The 20,784-nt window shown below is 29.2% G+C and overlaps 2 protein-coding genes across 6 annotated transcripts; one reads left to right on the top strand and one right to left on the bottom strand.

The window, feature by feature from the left end:
- Positions 1-266: 266 nt before the first annotated feature.
- On the bottom strand, positions 267-20,689 carry LOC123676206 (serine-protein kinase ATM). Of its 5 annotated transcripts, none has more exons than XM_045611961.1 (32): positions 20,624-20,689; positions 15,719-15,818; positions 15,438-15,599; positions 15,144-15,385; positions 14,979-15,083; positions 14,577-14,840; positions 11,926-12,041; positions 11,633-11,866; positions 10,143-11,023; positions 9,905-10,086; positions 9,691-9,841; positions 9,471-9,616; positions 9,215-9,415; positions 8,987-9,161; positions 8,661-8,932; positions 8,319-8,609; positions 7,432-8,223; positions 7,137-7,374; positions 6,824-7,077; positions 6,409-6,641; positions 6,127-6,340; positions 5,337-6,051; positions 5,088-5,283; positions 4,839-5,037; positions 4,175-4,380; positions 3,529-4,124; positions 2,711-2,928; positions 2,437-2,592; positions 1,815-2,067; positions 1,640-1,754; positions 1,321-1,505; positions 267-590 (listed from the first exon to the last, which is right to left on the bottom strand). In XM_045611961.1, exons 1-32 carry the CDS (start codon positions 20,672-20,674, stop codon positions 415-417), a joined length of 8,319 nt encoding a protein of 2,772 aa, XP_045467917.1. In that variant the 5' UTR covers positions 20,675-20,689; the 3' UTR covers positions 267-414. The 5 variants fall into 5 exon arrangements, with proteins under 5 accessions (XP_045467917.1, XP_045467916.1, XP_045467918.1 ...); XM_045611960.1 differs by lacking the exon at positions 20,624-20,689 and adding an exon at positions 15,882-16,265; XM_045611962.1 differs by lacking the exons at positions 14,577-14,840; positions 14,979-15,083; positions 15,144-15,385; ... (1 more) ...; positions 15,719-15,818; positions 20,624-20,689 and adding an exon at positions 12,621-13,050.
- LOC123676219 (BRCA1-associated RING domain protein 1-like) lies at positions 16,400-19,967 on the top strand. Its single transcript, XM_045611990.1, has 2 exons — positions 16,400-16,492; positions 18,288-19,967. The coding sequence occupies exon 2, from the start codon at positions 18,302-18,304 to the stop codon at positions 19,733-19,735; it is 1,434 nt and encodes a 477-aa protein (XP_045467946.1). The 5' UTR covers positions 16,400-16,492; positions 18,288-18,301; the 3' UTR covers positions 19,736-19,967.
- Positions 20,690-20,784: the final 95 nt, after the last annotated feature.

Raw genomic sequence — 20,784 nt, 5'->3', positions numbered from 1 at the left:
TTAATCCCCTAAGAATCAACTTCCTAAGATGGGAAATTCATGCCTTGACATTTCAGGGTTGCACAATTTCCAGACTAATATAGGTTTACTGCTAGATGTTAACAAAAAATTTCAAGCAGTTACTTTCTGAGAAGTCTGATAAAACTTATGTGCTTAATATTTGTATTAAAATTTCAAGCAGTTACTTTCTGAGGAGTCTGATAAAACTTATGTGCTTAATATTTATATTAAAGTTTTAATAATCATCTAAAAAAGAAACAAAGGAATATTTCAAACATTCATAAATTTTTATTATTAATACAAAAAGTCTTAGTACTATTCAGAACAAATATAAAAAAACACGAACATACTTATAACATTTTCATAAATTTTACAAAATTAGAGATTCTCATATAATTTCAACAATGATATAACTCATAAATATGCCTGCCAGCCACAATATAATTTTGAAAGATTAGCTGGGTCCATGGCTTGATGTATTAAAACTCCCACTTGATGTTCCACACTCATGGGAGTTCCTTCTTCTGTACCAAGAAGTTTGGCTTTGAGTCTCATTAGAGCTCTCTGAGCAGTAGTATTCACTGAAGAATCTGGAAAAAATCCCAATAATACAATACTCTAAAAAATGAATACACCACAATTTAAAGCAATTATTGAAATGATTCAAATCTACTTATTTAGAAGCAATCTTGTGTTTGCAAAAAATGGATTCCTCTTAGCAAGATTGGAGTTACATAATAAAAATGAGTAAAACGATATCAAAGAGATTATCAGAGAAATAAATAAAAAGGATAGATAATAAATAAGTTTATCTACAAGAACCGGACACGACAGAGCTCTATTAGCTGATATTTTAAATATCCGGGAAATAAAATGCAGGGAGTGAGAAAGCCAACTGCGAGGAGTTTTCTTTTTTACGCTGATAGGCTAAATTCAGGGAAAATATTCATTAATATTATCAACGAATAGGTGTCTGAAAAACACATTTTTTTCGTTTTAGCTCCGATAGTTCTTGAGATACCCTCACTAGACAAAGAATTTTACCCAATCTGTATATTGCAGTAACTTTCAACATGTTTTTCAAAGTATTGAGAACAAACATATTTTCTATCAAAATTCATTAATTATTAACTCTTCCAAATCAACTAGAAAAAGCTTGAGCTTTGGAATTTAACTATTTTCAAAAATTGTAATTTTTTTGGAAAATCTCTAGGATCTCAATTAGCTCATCTGAAACTAGATTACTAGTGCAGACAATAATGGAAATCTAAAACTTTCCTGCCAAGTGATTTTTATGAAATTTTCCATTTGAAACTTTACCTGTTTCACTGGATTGGGGTGATGTTCTGTAGTTTGTTGTATCATCAAGAGATAAGCGTTGCCTTTTATTAGCTTCTGCCACACTTACTGTCCAACTATATAAAGGATCATATAATAAAACTTCTAATATGGCCATGATAGTTTGATAATTATCCTTCATTACATTCATAGTTTTCTCACATGATCTAAAACAGATTTAAATGTCCTTTGATTCGATTAAATGAAAACTACTTTATAATATTGGAATGTCTTAGTCTTCACTTGTTATATATTATTTTTGTTATACCCAATCAATTGTGTAAAAATTTATTTGACTCACTTTTTGAAAGCACCTTCAACACCAGAGATTCCCATAGCATCAACAAAATCTCTTGTGAGCCGAAAAGGTACTGTCTCTGGAGTAGGCAATATCCTACCCTGTTCAAAAGCAATACCTAAAGCAGAAATAAAATAGAATTAAGAAATAAATCTTCAATATCGAAGAAATGCCGTACCAAAATCAATATGTACTAATTCGGCAGTGGTTTTATCTATCAAGATATTGCTAACATGCCTATCTCCAAGGCCTAAGATATATCCAACCATACTTGTAGTAGCCACACTATGTATAAAAGCCCTTCTTCTCTCATACCAAACTGTAGGATGTAGAAAATTCTCTTCAAAAAACTTATGGAACACAGGTTTGAATTCTCTACAAATTTTATTAAATACTTTCAGTCTGTTTTCAGCATTTGTTTTAGCTGCATCCTGAAATCAAATGGAAGATTTTACTCACAATACTTTAAGCATTTGACATGTTTTTGTAATTTAATTAGTTACCTAAGTGGTTTTTAATGACTTTCTTGTCGAAACGTGAGTCAAACTAAACTAAAAAATCCTGTGTTCAAGAAACTGACTATCTATTTCAGCCATGAAGTAAACACATATTGTTTAAACTTCATTTAGTAAAAATCCTATGAATAAGATTGTAATAGTTCAATTTCAAATTTCCATCATTGACCAATTCAAGTTAGTAATAATTTCAGTTGATTCGATACTTTTATAGAAAATTTGAAAAAACTAAGGTAAACCTATATCAACCAATAGTACCTATATCAATGAAGAATATAATCTTACCGCAATTTCATTTCTACAAGTTGATGGTCTTTTGTCTTGTGGCCGGTATCTCTGATGAGCCCCTTCTATTTCTGCATCTCCAGTGAGGTATACACCTACAGGCATTGTATTTTTAGCCCATTCTAAAACTCCACTTCTCATGGAGAGAGGAACGATCTAAAAAGAAAATAGAGTTAATAGGAATTAATTCGAGTTGAAATCAATCCAATATACAGTTGAGGTTCTTATTTTCACAATAGATGCAAAAATCATGGAAAAACAATGTGGCAATTACCTTGTAAGTCCTGATTTTCAAACCGTGGGAATGCTTGTCAGCTGATAGCAAACTATTCATTATGGTGAAAACTTGTTGCATAACAGCATCTTGTCTTAGATCATCTTGTCCCTTCACAAGCTGTTCATATGGATAACCATCTGTACCTATACACTTAATTTTTTTGGGAACATTTTTACCTCCTACCAAACTGTACTGAGAATCATAAGAATATATTCCTGTAAAAATGTGTTTGTCAATACAACTGCTGTAGAAAATGTGGTATTTGGTATCATTAAATTTGGACTACCAATTATGGTTAGCAATATTTGGTTCTTTTCGAAAATTTTGAAGACTCATATATTCAGAATTGGCCATGATATGTTTGAATAATGTAGATATTCACTGAGGTCATTAAAACAATTCCTTTTCCATCATCGCTTTGAAGGAAGGGAAGTACACATAATGATGTATTCTAATCTTTTGGCTACTGAGAGAAAATGGGGGGTAAAAAGAAATATTTTTTGTGAATTCATTATTTTCTAGAATTATTTCACATAATCTCACAAAATTCCATTCGCCTAACACAAAATCTTCTGGAAAAATTTCTAGGGTATTTTTCAATAAAATCGTATCTTCTGCTCTCCGTAAAAGTCCAGAGTACCATCGCCTGTGGTCCACCCTGTATAGTTTTGGAACTGAACATGGTCTTTTAAATAATTTATATAATTTTGTATTATTTCTCTTCCACCCACATTTTATACTAACCAAAATTCCAAATCAACGACACATTTTCACAAGACAAAAAAAAAATTGTACATACAATAAAACTTTCTTACCAATTATATTTTCATATTTTCCATTTTGTTGGATTTTTAAATTATGTGTAAGCATTGAAACACTAGAGAAATTTTTAACACTGGCAATTTTACTTCTCTTTGATATGTCATATTTTCTTTTATTTTCTTTTGGTACAACATATGCTAGCTCAACTAGAGCATCAGAAACATCTTCTAATTCATTTATTATTTTCCTCAAAGAAGGCTCTTTTTTTAATGACATGATTATTTTCTTAGCCTCTGAAACCCTTTCCTCATTAATGGTAATTTTAGTTTTTCCTTTACTATATTCAGAATCTTTCAACGAGTTAGCTAATGATAAGATTATTGGTAGTGTATGATGAGGGTGTTCTTTTGCACATTTATGAATTATTTCATTTGCCTTGAGGGAAAAGAAATCTGCATTATTTTCATCAGCGATATGTGGAATAAGCTGGGGCAGTATTGTAAGGAATTTGTAGGTAGGAATCTTTTGGATATATTTTTCAACAAGTTCTCCGATAGTCTCTGATGTTCTATTCTCCAGGAATAATGCCATAACTCTGAAAATTTGTAAATGGCTGTCATCGCTGCATGATAGATTTTTCATGTAATACCTGAAAAAAGGGTTTTTCTAACATGATAATGCTGAATAAAATTAACTTACTTAAGGGAAATTTGTAAAAAGTACTCTTTTTCTTTTTTGGTATTTTCAATTTCCACTTGATCAATCGTACTTTGTCTTTCTTGAATAATTTTTGCTTGTTTTTCTTCTATTGTAGTAGCTTTTTTGAAGTGTTTCAAGGCTTCAGTAGATTTTTGAAAATTTTCTATCTTTTTCTGGAAAACCTCTGAGGAGATGTGAGCAGTAATCTAAGAAAAAAAGATCGAAACAATAATTAACCAGAGAATTTCATCATATGACAGCTCAATAGCCTTAGATGATGAACTATTAATGTTTGAAGACATGAGACTAAATGATCTTGTTTATTTAATGTTTTGAAAAAATATTTCTGAAGCTGAAGCGACAGTGAATGAATGAGTACATCAGACTAGTAGGCATCTAGGTCAAGAGATAATCACAAGGAAACAAGCTATCATCGATGGTTTGTAGCGATAAACTCTTTTTTGTACTGTGTAAATCAAACAACATTGAAATGAAATGAAAACAGAGGGTATTTGATTAAAGGCCAGCTGTAGAATTAATATTAAATGTGCTGATGTGGCAAATGACGCCCAACAACTCAAGTTTACTCCACAATGTTTTGCTCCATGAAGAGCAAATAAATATTATTATGTATATATTATGTTCCACTCTTTATATAATTCACCTGTTGATATTCTCTATCTGCAAATCTTCCTAACGTATCATAGGTTTCATAAATAGATTTCAAATCATTTTTTGTTTTCTCAGAATCTTCAATCATAGTCAAAGAAGCTTCTAAATAGTTCTTGATTATAGCATTAGCATTTTCTGAGTATGTTTCTGCACTCCATTTTCCACTCAATTTGAGAGCTTCAGATCTTAGTCTAGAAAACAGTAAGTAGAATTTGAAAATCTTTAATTAGGCTTGACTTACTTTGGATCGATATTTTCATTTCCAGATATTTTATTCAGAATTCTTCTGCTAATGAGCTTGTTATTATTTATCCAACATAATTGTGCATCTTCAAGTAAAATTCTGTTTTCATGATCTTGTGTAAGCCTTGGTAGGTTTCTTATAAAATTCAATGAACGAATTCCAAAATGGTTTATATTTTCTTTTCTTGCTTTCTCTGAAACATAATACAATGTTAAACTGATTTCTATTAAGAAAATAAAATAATACCAGATAATTTCAGGGCTAAATTAATCAGATGGTTTTTATAGACTGCAACATCTTCAGATTCTTTGATAAAATCATTGAGAAGCACCATCCTTTGCGTCATAATCGGTTCAACATATTCAAATTTTTTCTCAATATCATCTTGTTGACACCATTTTTTTATAATGAGATTAAGGTCATCAATATTCGAATATGCATTCAAAAAGTCCTCAATTTCATTGAAACCCTGTAAGTAAACAAGAATTCCATAGAGATTACTGCTACTTTCCAAACTAGTATGCTTCAGTTTTTCAACAATTGAAAGTCTAGCTTCTCCTATATATTCCATTACACTGAAAACATCTCTTTCATGAACTCCTTTTAGTATAAGATACTTGTACTTTTCCATTCTATTTTTGAATGAAGCCTGTTTTAAATTATCTGTTTGTTTCACATCTGATGAAGTCCAGCTACTTAATCTCCACATGCATTCATAATCTGGTGGTATTTGAGGATCGTTGCACATTAATGAAGTCTCATATAATCCACAGTGTTTGAAACTATCCATTAACATATCTTTAGACATTGGTATGCCTTGCGATATTTGCATATTCTGACATAATATTGCCTGATCCCACAATCCAGAATCCTTAAAATGTTCTATTCGAAGCTCAGGATTTAATAATAAAGATGTTCCACAACCTTGAAGTGAATCCACATCGCCAATAGCTTTATAAGACTGAAAATAAATATTAAGTTAATTGTTTTTATTCTCCATCTACACCACACTATTGATGCCATCATATTTACTCACAGATCTTAATATATTAAGTATAGCCAAAGAACTTTCTTCGTTGTTTGTTTCATGAATAAAATCCAATATGGAGCTTTTAAATGAAAAAGAATTATTTACTTCAACTTTAGAATGACACCATATCTCAGTATACAATAAAGATGTAAAATATGCACTGCAGTATTGTGCAGCCTTGGCTATTTTCAAATAGTCTAAATCGAGATCTTCCATTTTCCTAAAAAAAAAATGATTAAAATTAGTTTCTATACCTACTTATCACCAGACGTTCTTTAATTTTCTTACTTTTTTATCTTGATATTTTTTTTGGTAACTCTCACAAAATGAACTACACTCAACATCACTTTCACAGCTTTCTTATTGAGTATTATACGATTCTTTTTACAAGATGACATTATTGCCAACCAATGTTCTTCAAAGAACTTGTTGATTTTTCCAATTATTATAGTATTAACTTTTTCATTCAAACTAACCAAAAGATAAATTAAAGAGGGGAGTAAAACCTCACAAAATTCAATCTGAAATAAAAAAGAATATTTCATTTTGTAATAAAATGATGTTATATATATTTCTAATAATAACATTCATTAGCAATAAATAAAAAATTGAAAAAAATATCAGAAGATCCACTATATAAATTCCAATTAGTTAATAATCATAATTTATGTGCATACAGCATAAACACAGGGTTCGCACTTACCTTAAGTTTACAAATTGGTATTAACCGGACCAAATAACAATCTGATAAAGTTTGTAATAGGTTACAGAGTAAATTTCTTATCCAATCATCATATTCCATTGTTTCATTTGGACACCATAATTGATTCTGATTAATTTTAGATGCAAGCTCATCCATACTTTTCTTCAAATTTATAATGAAGGATTTGGGCCTTTTGTCAGTGAAGAATGGAATGAAATACTTATTTGGAATAGGTCCATATCCATAATCCTCTCCTGATTGTGATAAAATAGTATTATTTTTATTTTAAGTCGAATAAAAGAATTTAACTTACCTAATACCTTTCTACCTTCCAATGTATTGATAGTATCAAATAAAATGGCAACACTTGGACACATAAGTTGAATATTATCATCAATAAGATATGTATTCAACAAAGATATTACTAGCCCAGTAAAAAATTCCTCCGGAGTTGAATTTTCTAAAGTTAACAATTTGTCTGGTTTAACTATTAAAGTCATCAAATCTGATGGTCCTAGTTCGCCCAAACATTTTAAAGCTTCCATACTTACCTAAAAACAAAAAGTATTCAATGTAAAATATAAGACACCAAAATATATTTCCTTTACTCCTTTATCTTTAGAATGACACAAATCCACCAGCAGGCTAACCAACTGATGTAGTAAACTGTTCTCACAATCTTCAGAAAAACCATTGAGTTTACTGAGGTCCTTATATAAATTTTTCAATTGTCTTTTTTGAGTAAATAAATATACTTTCAAGTTCTTCAGAGTATCAATTTTTGAAGAGCAATCTTTGTTTGTATAACCATTACTAATAAAATTCCTAATTTCTTTCTTCAGACACATTTCTTCACTAGAATTTTTCAATTTAGTTTGGAACTGGCATAATTCTACTAACAGCTGATGTTCAGGTAAATCATCCATACTTTTAACATTATCTTCGAAAGTGTCTTTAAGGCTGATAATCAAATAATTTAAGATATCCAAAGATGGATTAAAAAGAACTTCATCTTTTTCCTCGATAATAATATTGATGAATGTTGAAACTATAGGTACATAATGTTTTTTAACTTCTGGAAAATTAATCAACTTCTTAGAGCATTCCTTGAAATATAAAATGGCACTTTTCCGGAGCTCTGAATATTCAGAATTATTTTTAATAATTCTGATAAGGGAGTAACATATATCTCTTATAAAGTATTCCCTAGCTTCAGATAAATTAAAATGCTCTACAGATAAATCATTCATTATAGTGTAATGATGAAATGCTACCAATTTTTCCTCTAATGCAATAGAATCATGAATTTTGACATTCAACTTCATCATTATCTTCTGAAGTTTCTGGACATTCTCAGTAAATAAAAATGGCAGCAAGGATTTTCCAGAACATACATAGTCCTGAAACAAAACATATCATTAAATACAAAAAAAATATTTGGACAGGAGGATTCATCACATTTTTGTTGAGCAGATTAATGTTGAAAATTGCTTACCTTAATGATATTAATGGCTTTATTGAAATCATCAACATTAATAGTATGTGCGGAAGATTTCGAAAGAATCAGGGTTATATTGAATTTTTCATAAAAATTTTTCTCATCCTCAATAGATGATAATAGAGTTAATATTATTTCATCGATTTTTGCAGCAAAATTGGATTTAAATTCAAGTTCTCCAAAATGTTCCATTAGAATCTTAACCATATTATTATTCTCAAATTCAAAATTAGAGAGTTTGGTAATATTGGATATTAAGCTTCTTATACATAAAGTTGAAAAGCACTCCTGAAAAAGATGGTTATAGGAAAAGTAACATAAAACATCTCAATTAATTACATCCAAAATAGAAGCCATTGATTTTCCAGTGTGTTTTAAAACATCTAAATCCTTTTGTTTCTCAATAAAAAACGGCACAATTTCTTTCAAATACTTCTTATAAAAAACAGTTTCACTGCCACAACTAAATAAAGAGAAAAGGAAGCTATCTAAGCTAAGTTCTTCATTCAACCATCTTCTGAGAATGGCACCTGAATATTTCTCCAAAAATATAAGGTCATGTTCCAGGTTCAACTGTCTTGCAATCATTTTCAATACTTTTGGAAAAGAATCTGGAACAAAAAGCAATGCAACAGATGAACAATTAGTATTTATATTAAAATTACCCAGATGACGCTTATGAATTATTTTGAATAGAACAAAGAGAGCATTTTCTCTCCATTGATGACTAGTTATCAGTACAGAACATAAAAGATGTAATGCACTAGCAGATCTAGAAACAATCTCATCTATTTGTCTTTCTTCAGATAAATTTCCTTCTACTTCGAAAATTTTATCACTCTACGGAAAATTTATATCAGTGTCATTGTCTACTTTGAATAAATTTTATATACTTTATCACAAATTTTCTGGAATATAATTTCTTGTAAGTGAAAATCCTCAATTTTTTTTCTAGCAGATGATATTTCAAAAAATTTAACAATATTTTGGATAGCAACAAATCTAACTTCTAAGTACTCATCACAAAGAAATTCTGGTAACTTCAATATCACTTCAGTGCCATTCCATTTAGCAAAATTTTCTAGAACATCGATCTAGAATTAACGAAATTTAATTAACTAGAAGAAGTAAAACTAAAATAAAGTTCACCTCATATAATTTTCCCATACAATTTATTAAAATAACATTATATTCTGGTCCATAATGTTTACGTTCCACATAAAATGGATGAAGCATACCCATCATTTTTGTTTTTGATTCTTCATTTCCATAATTTGCAACTGTTGTGGAAAAATCTAAAATTGAAATGAACCCAATTTTTATTGGTTGTTCTTCTATATCACTAAATTCAATTAATTGAAAAACTCACAGTGTATGAACTCTAATATATCTTTTGCACAAGAATAGTATTTATATCTTTCTTGACATAAACAGAACAGAAGAGACAATACTGCAGCAACTTGGAAATCATCAAGTTTTTCAATTTTACTTTCCATTATACTTTTCAAAAATGTAAAAGGCTTAAAAATAGAATAATGATGAACATTTTTGAGAAAGATGTCATTTAATGTAAATAAACTTACCAAATCACAGTTTGAATATTCATCGATGCTATATTTAAATCCCACTAAAGCATCAAACATACATTTTTGATCATATGTCACTAGTTTTGGCAGACCACAAGAATAAGTAACCAATGTTTTAATAACAAGCTTCCTCAAATTTAGTAGTGGTAATTTTAATTGTTTAAAGTCATATTTTTGTTCTATAAAGAAGATTGATGATTTATATACAATAGTGTTCAATTATAAGGTTTCCTACCTCTTTCATCTTCAATCAGAATCTTGAAGACTGTCATCAGCTGATCTGTTGTTATAATTCTCCTGATTTTTTTATCAAAATAAGTATTTGAAGAATCAGCAAAAATTTTTTGCATAAGAATCATACTTTTGCATAAAAAAGAAATCATCACATCATCTAAAATTCTATCACAGCAAAAGATCAAGAAACTGTTTATTTTTTCAAACAGCGACATCATAATTTCTAGTAGGATATTTTCGTCAATATCCTTTTCCTCAATTAATTGAAAGTTCAACAAATTACTTAAAATATTCTTTATAAGTATTGTGAGGTTTAATAATTGTATCAGTTTAATCGACGTTTCAATTTCTTCAATTATGTCTAAGCATGTTTGAATTGAATCTTTCAAAAAAATACATAAATCTTCTTGCAATATAACTTTTTTTTTGTTGTATTTATTCATTTTGTGTGTCTTTTTATCCCTAGTAGATATTAGTGATGTATCAAATCCAACCTTCAAATAAATATCTGCAATTTCTTGGAAAGGTTCTTCACTATTTTCTGTTTTATAGAAATCTGCTTCATTTGAAGAAGCAAGCCACTTATTAGCAATAAGACCAACCAAAATTTTTGCTGTAATGTTTTTCGATAGATAACTATAATCTCCCGAATTATTCTTGTTGAAAATCCATTTGATTAATAGTTTTTTCTGTGTATTAGATTGTGATGTATTCAGTTGATCAAAAATTTTACATAAAGTCATTAAATTGTGTTCTGTTACATCCAAAACATCTGAAAGATATGTTTGGAGTATGCTTCCAGAATTGATGTTGAAGGAACCTACTAAAAGCTTCTGAAGAAGATTATGCAACTCTGGATCCTTTTGATTTAATCCAAAAGTCCTGTAACATAAATATAAGAAAGAAAGGTAGCATCAATTAGGATTTAAACATCTTTGTAATCCAAGCAAAACAATTTGAGTATCAATCCAATTCTTTTACCGATTGGATATCTCAAACTGAAAAGACATTCAAGGATCTTAAACCCCCTTTTCATCATTAAGTCCTATTTATTCCAAATTGAGTAAATAGAATTGCAAATATCAGGCAATACACCCAACCAACTGAAAATCTTTGATGAAAAAAATATTTTTATTTATTTATTATAATCTTTTTTTTAGCATATTTTGGTGATAATCAATTGAGATATTGCCTCAATGACCACTATAATTATTTTGATTGGTTCACATAAAGCAAAGAACAGAAACATAGCAAGCCCAAATTTTACATATAATAGTTATTTCACAAAATTTTTCAATAATACTAACATAACATTAGTAACAACTCCATTCTTAGCACAATTTTACTTACAAATTTCAGAATTTTCCATGTCTCGATATTTGGTGTCCAAACTACTTCATATCCTTTTCATCATACTTCAATATGTGTATATTCTTTGCTCAAATATTATTTTTAGTTTTCATAAAAAAATTTTCATTGTTCAAAGCTTACCTCAAAGCTGTATCACGGATGATGATCCAAGTATTTTGAATTTCCGAATATTCTCCGAGTTGAAGAGAATTCTGAATTTCTTCAAGCAAGATTAAACAACAATATATATGATGAGCTAAGGTGTTATCTTTACACTCAACTTGTAGTTTTGATAGAATTTGTAGCAGTGATGAAAAATATGACTCAGTAATTATATTTGGATATATTTTCAGTAGAGTGCACATAATATTTATCCTAAAACGTATAAATAAGTACCACATTGAAGTCATCATCAAATTACAAGAGAGTCTCACCATGTCCATTGTTGACTCGTTTCAATTGAATGTATAAGATCTGCAATAGGTGATTCCATTTTTACTCTTTTGACGCTTAATGGATCTTCCTTGAAACTTCTTGTTTTGAATTCCATCTGCAATTGAATCTTATGTATATAAAAATATTTCATATCATTAAGTTAAGCAATACAATATCTCCACAGAGGGTAAGATACTCATTTTGGCATTTTGAAATAATACTATCACTATGACCTTTCTCATGCATTTATCATTAAATTAATTTTAAATGAATGTTTCACATAATAGGACTGAATTAAATGAAAAAATAATTCTTATGAAAGGTCTATATTCTATTTCCCAATAATATAAGCTATCAGAGTTCAAAAGTAATGAAAATTGATATACATAAAAATTCTAATTCTAATCACAATTCTTCCCAAATTAGAGTACCAAATCGAAATTGGGTGATCATCAAAATCTGGAAAGTGGTTAAAGTAAGAACGAAGTAAAAGCAGTGTCTTCAATTCATTTGGAAGATAAATTGTCAAAAGAGCCAAACTAGTCTTCTAAAGAAATAGTTTAAAACTAATACAATCCATCAATAGGTGTCATTATGTTAAGTGTGTATTTGTGAATATTAATTTCTTTTTAATGCAGAAGGCCTTCAAGTAGTGTTCTTTCAAACCGATATAAGTCATCTAATTAAACTGAACTTGTATGTCACCATTCTTTCGTTTTCTGTAGTTTGAGATTAATTCCACCACTTTCATTCTGACAACTCATCTTTCTTATGTAAACTAACCTAGCTTGCTAGGTGGTTGAGTTAGATTAGTTTAGATTAGATGAGTTGAAGTAATCTCAGATAACTTTTAAGGTTTAGATCAGTTCAAAAGAATATTTCAGGCTTTCTAGCCGTTTACTAATCGGTTCTCTCCTGACGTTTCACCTACAACTACGGTAAGTATCTTTATGGAATCAGATAGGTTTGCATTTCAAATATGTATTGCCCAACGGACTAAGCTTCTTGTTCTTGAAGACAAAAATTCTCTCAAACCCAAGGGCGAAATGATTCGGGAGATATGATAATATGGACCGAAAATGAAATAAATAGAGGGCTGATTTTTTAGGAGCAAACACCCATTAGTAGAGTATATTTTTTTTAGGCATTTAAAGACAAGTTTGAAAAAATTTGAACAACCTATCACCTGTAGTTCAAAATAGAGTAGTTCTATACCTCTGTAGTTCAGAATTCATTTATGCTAAGAGGACTGTAAACAAAACAGAATTTCAATATTTTGTCATAAGAATGTTGTGCAGCAAAGAATTTCACAATTATATGATAAATGCAGGTTATAACAGTTTTGAAGATGAAAATGGTGAAACTCTTCTACATAAAACTTGTAGAGGAGGTAATAAAGATATAGTGCCAATACTCCTAAAGAAAGGCTTTGATGTAAATCAGGTGAATTCTATCAAGCAATCTCCTCTACATATTGCTGTGTGGAATAAACACAAGGATATCGTCAAAATTTTACTTGCAAACGATAGTAAAATTAATTTTCAAGACATGAATAAACAAACACCCTTACATTTGGCTATTGAGAGAGATTTGGAAGATATATCAGATATTTTATTATGTTTTGGTGCAGGAACTGATTGCCCGGACAAAAATGATGAAACTGCTTTACATAAAGCATACATATTAAATAATAGTAATATAGCAGAAATGTTGTTAGATGGCAGAGCTGACTTCAATATGATCAACAAAAACAATCAAACAGCTCTTGATATTGCATTACTAAATAAATCTGGAAAAATGTTGATGATTATGATTAGTTTTGTGCTTTTACAAAAAGAATTAAATAATAAAATCAGTTCAAGAATTTTAGAAACCCTCAATTCAACCCAAAAGCTCAAGAATATGCAAATAGTTTGTGAAAAAGATTTGAAGGCTATGCAAAAATTTATGATTGTGAAAAACATTTCATGTTACAAACTATTAACTGAACCTCATGAGAAACTTGCAAAGCTCCTTGACAATAATGAAATTCAATTTACAGTTCAAAAGCTCATTCTTCATCATTCATTTCCTTCATATACAACTTTAATAACTTGTCATTTCAAGAGGGCATTCAGAATTTACCAATATAAGAAATTACTAACAAATATTCTCAAAAATATCCTTAGACTATTGCCTGAAGAATGTATTCATCTTATAATAGATTTTTTTTCAGAAAGTGATTTAACTGTTTTAGCTTATCAATTTAATTTTGATAGTGAAGTGTATAATTCGATGATAATAGACATTTTCACTAAAGAATATGTTGTAATTTGATTTTGTATAAATCAGAAATACGCATATGATTGTGATATTAATATTTTTTTATGAAAAAGAGAATTTATTAGCAATTGTTATAATATATGATAGTATCTATTCATCTTTATTATATTCTAAGTTAATGATACAATAATGTTATTTTTTTAATTTAATTGATAGAAATTTTTGTTTCCTTGATTCATTGAGTTAGTTTTAAATAGTATCCTCAGAACTTTTTCAATAAAGTTGAATAAATTAAGTATTAAGTAATGAATAAAATATGTCTCTATTAGAATAAACAGATTAATGAATATTTATTTATTGTAACGAAGCTTCCTTTAAAAACACTTACATGTTTTATTGATTCCGCAAATAGTCTAGCAAAATCCTTTTGTAAATATTTGATTTTCCCATCGATACAAATGGGCATTGTATTTCCATAGTGTGAACGCAGCATAGAACAATGAACAATATCTTCATGACATTTTTTATATATTGATTTTATACATTGATTCCATGTTTCCCATGAGTATGCATAAGCTCCTGAATGGCTGTCAAGAATACCAGTTGGATGGTGTAGTACAAATTGGAGTAGTAGATATTTTGTTAACATTAACTGAAAATCAGCTTAGTAAATTGATTGGAAAATATTGTTTGTTGTTTGGCAAAATTTTATATTTCATCATTGATATGGTCAAGTGAAAAAATATAAACTGAATTTGATAAATGGATGAGTATTTATTATCTACAGTACCTTCAGTTCATCATCCCTAGGATTTTGAATTTCATATAATCCAATTAGAGAGTGAAATGTTTCTTCCCCAAGCTTACAACAAGAAGATCGGCAGTCCTTAGCAGTCTGAAATCAATTGAAAAAGTAATATTTCATACATTTCTAGCCATTTAAATTGCAACTTACATGTAAACAAAAGTTATATATTATTTCCACAATAGCAATTTGACTCAGTCTTGAAGAATTTATATTAATACTTCGACAAAGCTCAAGAATGAAACTGAACTGTTCCTTCAATAGTTCTATTGACAAACCATGTAAAGGTCCATATCTTATATAACGAGAAAGAGTATTCAATAAATCTTTAGATATATTTGCATTGCTTTCAGTATCAGCTCTATATCTAATCTTTAATCTCCTATATATCACTAAAATTTATAAACTATCAAATTTCCTCAATAATAAATATAAACCAGTTACCATTCCAGTCTGACTGTACTATGTTAGATCGAATATACTCATTAGGTAACATAATGCTTTGTAATGCATTCAAATAGTTTATGAGGTAGTACTGACTCAAAATATCATTTTCCAAACACTGATTAATACAATTGGTGATAGTTTCTACACTGTAGCCCCTACCTGTAAAAATAAAAAAGAAAGCTTATTGTTAAAGATTAATGATTATAAGAAATCATGAAATTATTAATTGAACAATGTTCGTAGTAGAATAGCTTTACTGTAAATAACAATATACTTTCCTTCTGAGACAGTTAGTTTCACAATTTCAGCAAATAAGCTTCCTTTTAGAGGAATAGTAGTTCTTCCCTTTCTATTATCTTCAAAAGCTTTGTCAGCTTCCTGGGGATAAAATATAATAAAATGAGCTTGCTGAATTATTAGAGATTAACAGATGATGAATACCTTACTAAGACATTGATGTACAGAAGTAATAAGCATTGACCAATATTTGTTGCCTTTTTCGTTGAAAGTTTTGATTGCCTCATTATTCCGAACAATATCTAAGAAATTAGAATACGCCTTCTTACGTTCAGTAATTTTATTAGATGTTAATGTATCACAAAGTACTTCTACTTTGTTAAGAGGAAACATTTTCAAGCTATATCGATGGGTTTAGAAACATTAACATACCAAATTAAAGAATTAACATTACATAATAGATATTGTTTTATTTATAATTCAGATCTGAATCGATATAGAAACAGTACATAATATTATAATCAAAAGAAACCTCTAGTTTAAAACCATAAATAAAATGTTATTGTTTGTAAGATACACATTGAAATTTGGCGGCATAACCTCTGAATTAGTTTAGTATGTAGTAGATCTAAAGTCAATAATAGATAGATTACTTTGTAAACCATAGATCACTCTGCAGACCTCAGAGTAGACAAAATATCTAATTGAAAAAAACCGCCAAAATCAAGATTTGAAAGAAATAAGCAAATATATAAAAATTTTGTACCTGAAGGTTACTCTCGACTTGATTAAATTATATCGATTCCTCAAAACTACAGTCCATTCAGGAATTATTGACATCGAAGTAGGCCATGAACGTCTAGTCGCGGCTTTATTTCTGGTTACAAAAATATCACTAAAAATTGCTATGGTTCATCATAGAAATGACCAGTTTAAATTATTTTCATAATTTTTGTATCCGAAAGATCCTGAATTTTCGAAATTACGATTATTACGAAGGGACACATACAGTCATGATTTCATAAATTGAAATTCAGATTATATAACGTAAAAATATAGTGAAATGCTATCTCATTTCAAGGAAATCCAATGAAGAGATATCTATTCATTTAAGAGTCGCTCATGAAAGATCCCATTGAAGATCATTAAAATATGCATATTCCTTTTCACCAAAGGCTCTTCAAAAATTGTTGCATTACTGATGGACACTGGATACCAACCTAGCTTAGTGAATGGAAGAGCCATATCATAATAAGACAGAAATAAAATTCAAAGAATCCATTTAGTATATGAAAAATTTTGACATCACAGTTGTACTCTAACTTTCAAAATTGGAACCAATTTATCAGCCGATGTGTGAATTACTTTCTAAAGTCACTATTTATTGAAACTGTTAATGACATGAATGATTGATTAAACTTGTATGAAAAATATAGGTACTATCTGTACTTGAGTTTTCTGTTTTTTATTGAAATGCTTTTATACTAGTTTCTATTGAATTACATAAATTATTTTGCCAATAATAGCTTTAACTCACTCACTAAAAGCATTTTTGCATGAAATTATTTTTAATTTGTGAATTTTAAAATTTTATTGCATTCTATTATTATCTTCGAGGGGGTAAGAGGTGAAGAAATTCTTGAAGTTACTCTTCTGAATATATTTTTCGATTAAATACTCAGTAAAAATTCTATAAAGCAATTGGAATTTATTAGATTTTTGGATTACTCATTGAAGAACAAAAACAGGTATAACAATACTTAATTTCAATATAGAATATAAATAAACTATAGATGCAATGCTAAGACTTTGTTTAGCAATCCAATCATAAAATAATTCTCTCTTCATAGATTTATATAATCCTCATGATCACCACTGTCAAAACAAAACATCCAGGTAAAAATCCAAATATCCAGCATTCAAAATAGTGCTCCTTCTACTTTTACCCTTGAATATACTTGAAAAACATTTTGTTTTCTTTCTAGAGTCCACTGTTGAATAATGCTGGCATTTTCAAATAACGAAGTTTTCCTCCAGATAACATTTTGTCGCAAATATTCTCTGTATTCACCATAAAATCGTACTCAACTTATTATATTTTTCTGTTTATCAATAAGAATTTTCCTTTTATTAACCGTTTTGAACTTGTAACCAATTAAGTTTATGTAAAGTTGTCTTTGATTGATTAAAATCCAGATGATTTTTGGTCAAATTTCATCCAGGCTGATATATTGGTTGCTTTTGGCTCGGCTTTTGGTAACAATCAAATCATTCAATGATTCTTTGAAGGTGAAATCGTATTGCACAGGTTTTCTTCCACTAATAATCCAGGTTGTAATGACTTGCCTTCTTCTTTTTTCAAACAGTACTGTGAGAAATATTCAAATAAACTAATCAATGTGTGTTTGAAATTGAAACAACTTTTAAGTTTCAAAATTTCTTCGATCAAAACCAATAACACAAACAAACTGAAATCTAACCTCCAGTCAATGACATTTCCAATGCCAACCCGAAATCTGCAATTCAAAATGTTACTGAATGAGCCAGTACCAACTTAATTTCGATTTTCCAAAGCCACCCGGGATGTCAATAATTCCTGAATGGACTGTATATGACAATTTCAAATGGATTTAGAAGAGAAATATAAACTTTTATCGAAATGTGAGGACGAACTTATTTGCTTTGTTTGCGAAGAATGGTGCAAATCTCCAGCAAGAATAAATAAATGTGGACATTATTTCTGCTTCGATTGTATTCCAAAACAAAATAAATGCTGTCCGAAGTGCCAAGAAGGATTTTTTCAGGAAGATATTTCTACTGTTCATTGTTATGCAAATATTTTAGATGATGTTCAATTCTTTAAAGCTTCATTAGAAACTCTTCAACAACACATTATTAAGAATGGCTCCTTGGAAAATCGCAGTAATGCATCATCAAATCAGTTTGAAACATTTGTGGATTTACCTTTTAAAGTAAGTTTTGCTGATCCTAAATCATTCAAGAAGAATGCCAAAGGAGAGAGCAAGTTACATATTGCATGTAAGCGTAGAAATGTGGAAGAAGTTAAGAAACTCATTAAGGAAAACATAGATATCAACTCTAAGGATTATGCTTGTTGGACACCCTTACATGAAGCAGTTCAAGTAGGATCAATTGATATTATCAAAGAGTTATTATCAAATGGTGCGTTAATAAATTCTCCTGGTGAATTCTATGTTACCCCATTACATAAAGCTGTTATAATGGAAAATGTCGAAGTTGTGAAATTGCTTATTGAAAATGGAGCAGATAAAGAAATTATTGATTTCAATGGTAGAAAGCCAATTGATTGTACAAAAAGACAAGACTTATTGGATGCTATCAATTATGAAATTAATGAAGCAGCGATACAAAAACCAACAGTGTTTTTAACTAATAAGATAGTTGTCTATTGTCATTCTGTGGATGAAACATATATAGATAAATTTTCATTATTAGAAAATTTAAAAATTTGCAAAGAGTTCGATGTAAGAAAGCCAATTATCACTCATTTAATTGTAAAAAGGACACATAAAATATCATTAAAAATTCTATTATGTTTGGTGGGAGGAATAATTATAATACCTCAAGAATGGGTTGAAGATTTGTTAAAGGGTAATATTAAATTTTTGATTGATCCAATCCTAGAAAATTGTCCAGAACTGAGTAAGGGAATAAAAGATGGAATCTGGAATCAGTTACTCAACAAACCTAAACTCTTTGATGGTATAAACTTTTATGTAGAGGGTCCTGAGACGGACATCAACATATACAATTTATCAATCTCTAAAGATTTTTTGAGATTATTAATTTCTACTGGTGGAGGTGTAAATTTAAAGCGTGCACCAGCACCAAGAACTATTGGGGAGGTGAAATGCTTTCCATATCATGCCACTTCTAAAAGTACCATATTTGGATGTAATTACATAATAATATTCAATGATAACCACCCACCAAAGCTTCAATACAAAATGAGAGAACTTCAACATAAATCCTCCAAGTGGTTAATAGATTGCGTTATAAATTTTAAACTAGTTTGATTAAACTCAAACTTTTTTTGTGTTTTCAGGACACAAAAGACAATTGCACCTACATTTGGATTTTAACTGTGAAAAGCAATAACTAACAGTTTTATTATAGTCAAAGTTGAGATTTGATTTGATCATTTAAAATCATGATGACGTTAATTTTGAGATCTGTATGCATCATCATATTTTGTATTGATTCATATTGTTAATTCTTTGTTATATCTATAAAATATATATTATATTCTCTTATAATTTTTCTTCAATTCATCGACCTCCTGAAAACTAGGCATACCTAATTGAGTTCATAAAATGGTTGAAATGAAAACTTCTTGTGATTACGTAATCAGTTCTTTGTCGAAAAAAATTAAAATTTTAAATTAACTCCACTTCAAAGTTTCAATTTTATATTTAAACAATAAGTGATCAAATAACTTTATAAACTCGGGAGTGGAATTATAGGACAAAAGTTGATAAATAAGTGAAAAGGGCTATTTCACTCTTCTGTGGGATTAATTGGAGGTTGAAACAATAAAAGGTAACCTTGAGTTGTTGAAAATTATGTTATGCTCCTATATGGTGGAATTCATCAGTAGTTGAATGTGTTTTACTGCTTTTGCGCATTTGCCATTACGCACATTTAGTTGGAATTTTGAAATGGATCTATACCCAATATTTTTGTACTATTTAATGAGACTGATGAATTTATTATCAGTGAAGAATTAAGTAATATAAAGAGTATATTAACAATTTCCTCTCTTTTTGCGTTCATCAGCTTTATGACTTAGACCAATGTTTGTAATTTTCGAATTTTGAGCAGAAATTTTTTGTTCAAATGTAAGTATAAACTATCAATAAGATAGATTCCACAAATTAATATTGGCGTAAAAAGAAAAGAATTACCTGATGTATGATATGGAGATTACCTCTTTGGGAAAGATACACCCTGTACATATAATTATACTGCTTCAATATTCAATACAATCAAAAATATCCAACTACTGTAATTTTCAGATCTGAGTAGTTCAGTATTTCTCCAATTTCTATGTCAAGAAATCTACGTC

Source organism: Harmonia axyridis, chromosome 3, assembly GCF_914767665.1.
Source record: "Harmonia axyridis chromosome 3, icHarAxyr1.1, whole genome shotgun sequence".
NCBI lineage: Eukaryota > Metazoa > Arthropoda > Insecta > Coleoptera > Coccinellidae > Harmonia > Harmonia axyridis.
Note: the sequence above shows the minus strand (reverse complement) of the source record. Positions and strands in the feature narration are given on the sequence as shown.

Bases quoted from the DNA above. Each gene is read 5' to 3' on its own strand.
- LOC123676206 (XM_045611960.1), bottom strand. From the start codon at position 16,070: ATGTTTCCTCTTAACAAAGTAGAAGTACTTTGTGATACATTAACATCT. The intron at 6,642-6,823 runs GTAAGTGCGAAC...TTTTTATTTCAG, and splicing joins TACCAATTTGTAAACTTAAG to ATTGAATTTTGTGAGGTTTT. The intron at 4,125-4,174 runs GTAAGTTAATTT...CCCTTTTTTCAG, and splicing joins TTTTTACAAATTTCCCTTAA to GTATTACATGAAAAATCTAT.
- LOC123676219 (XM_045611990.1), top strand. From the start codon at position 18,302: ATGGATTTAGAAGAGAAATATAAACTTTTATCGAAATGTGAGGACGAA.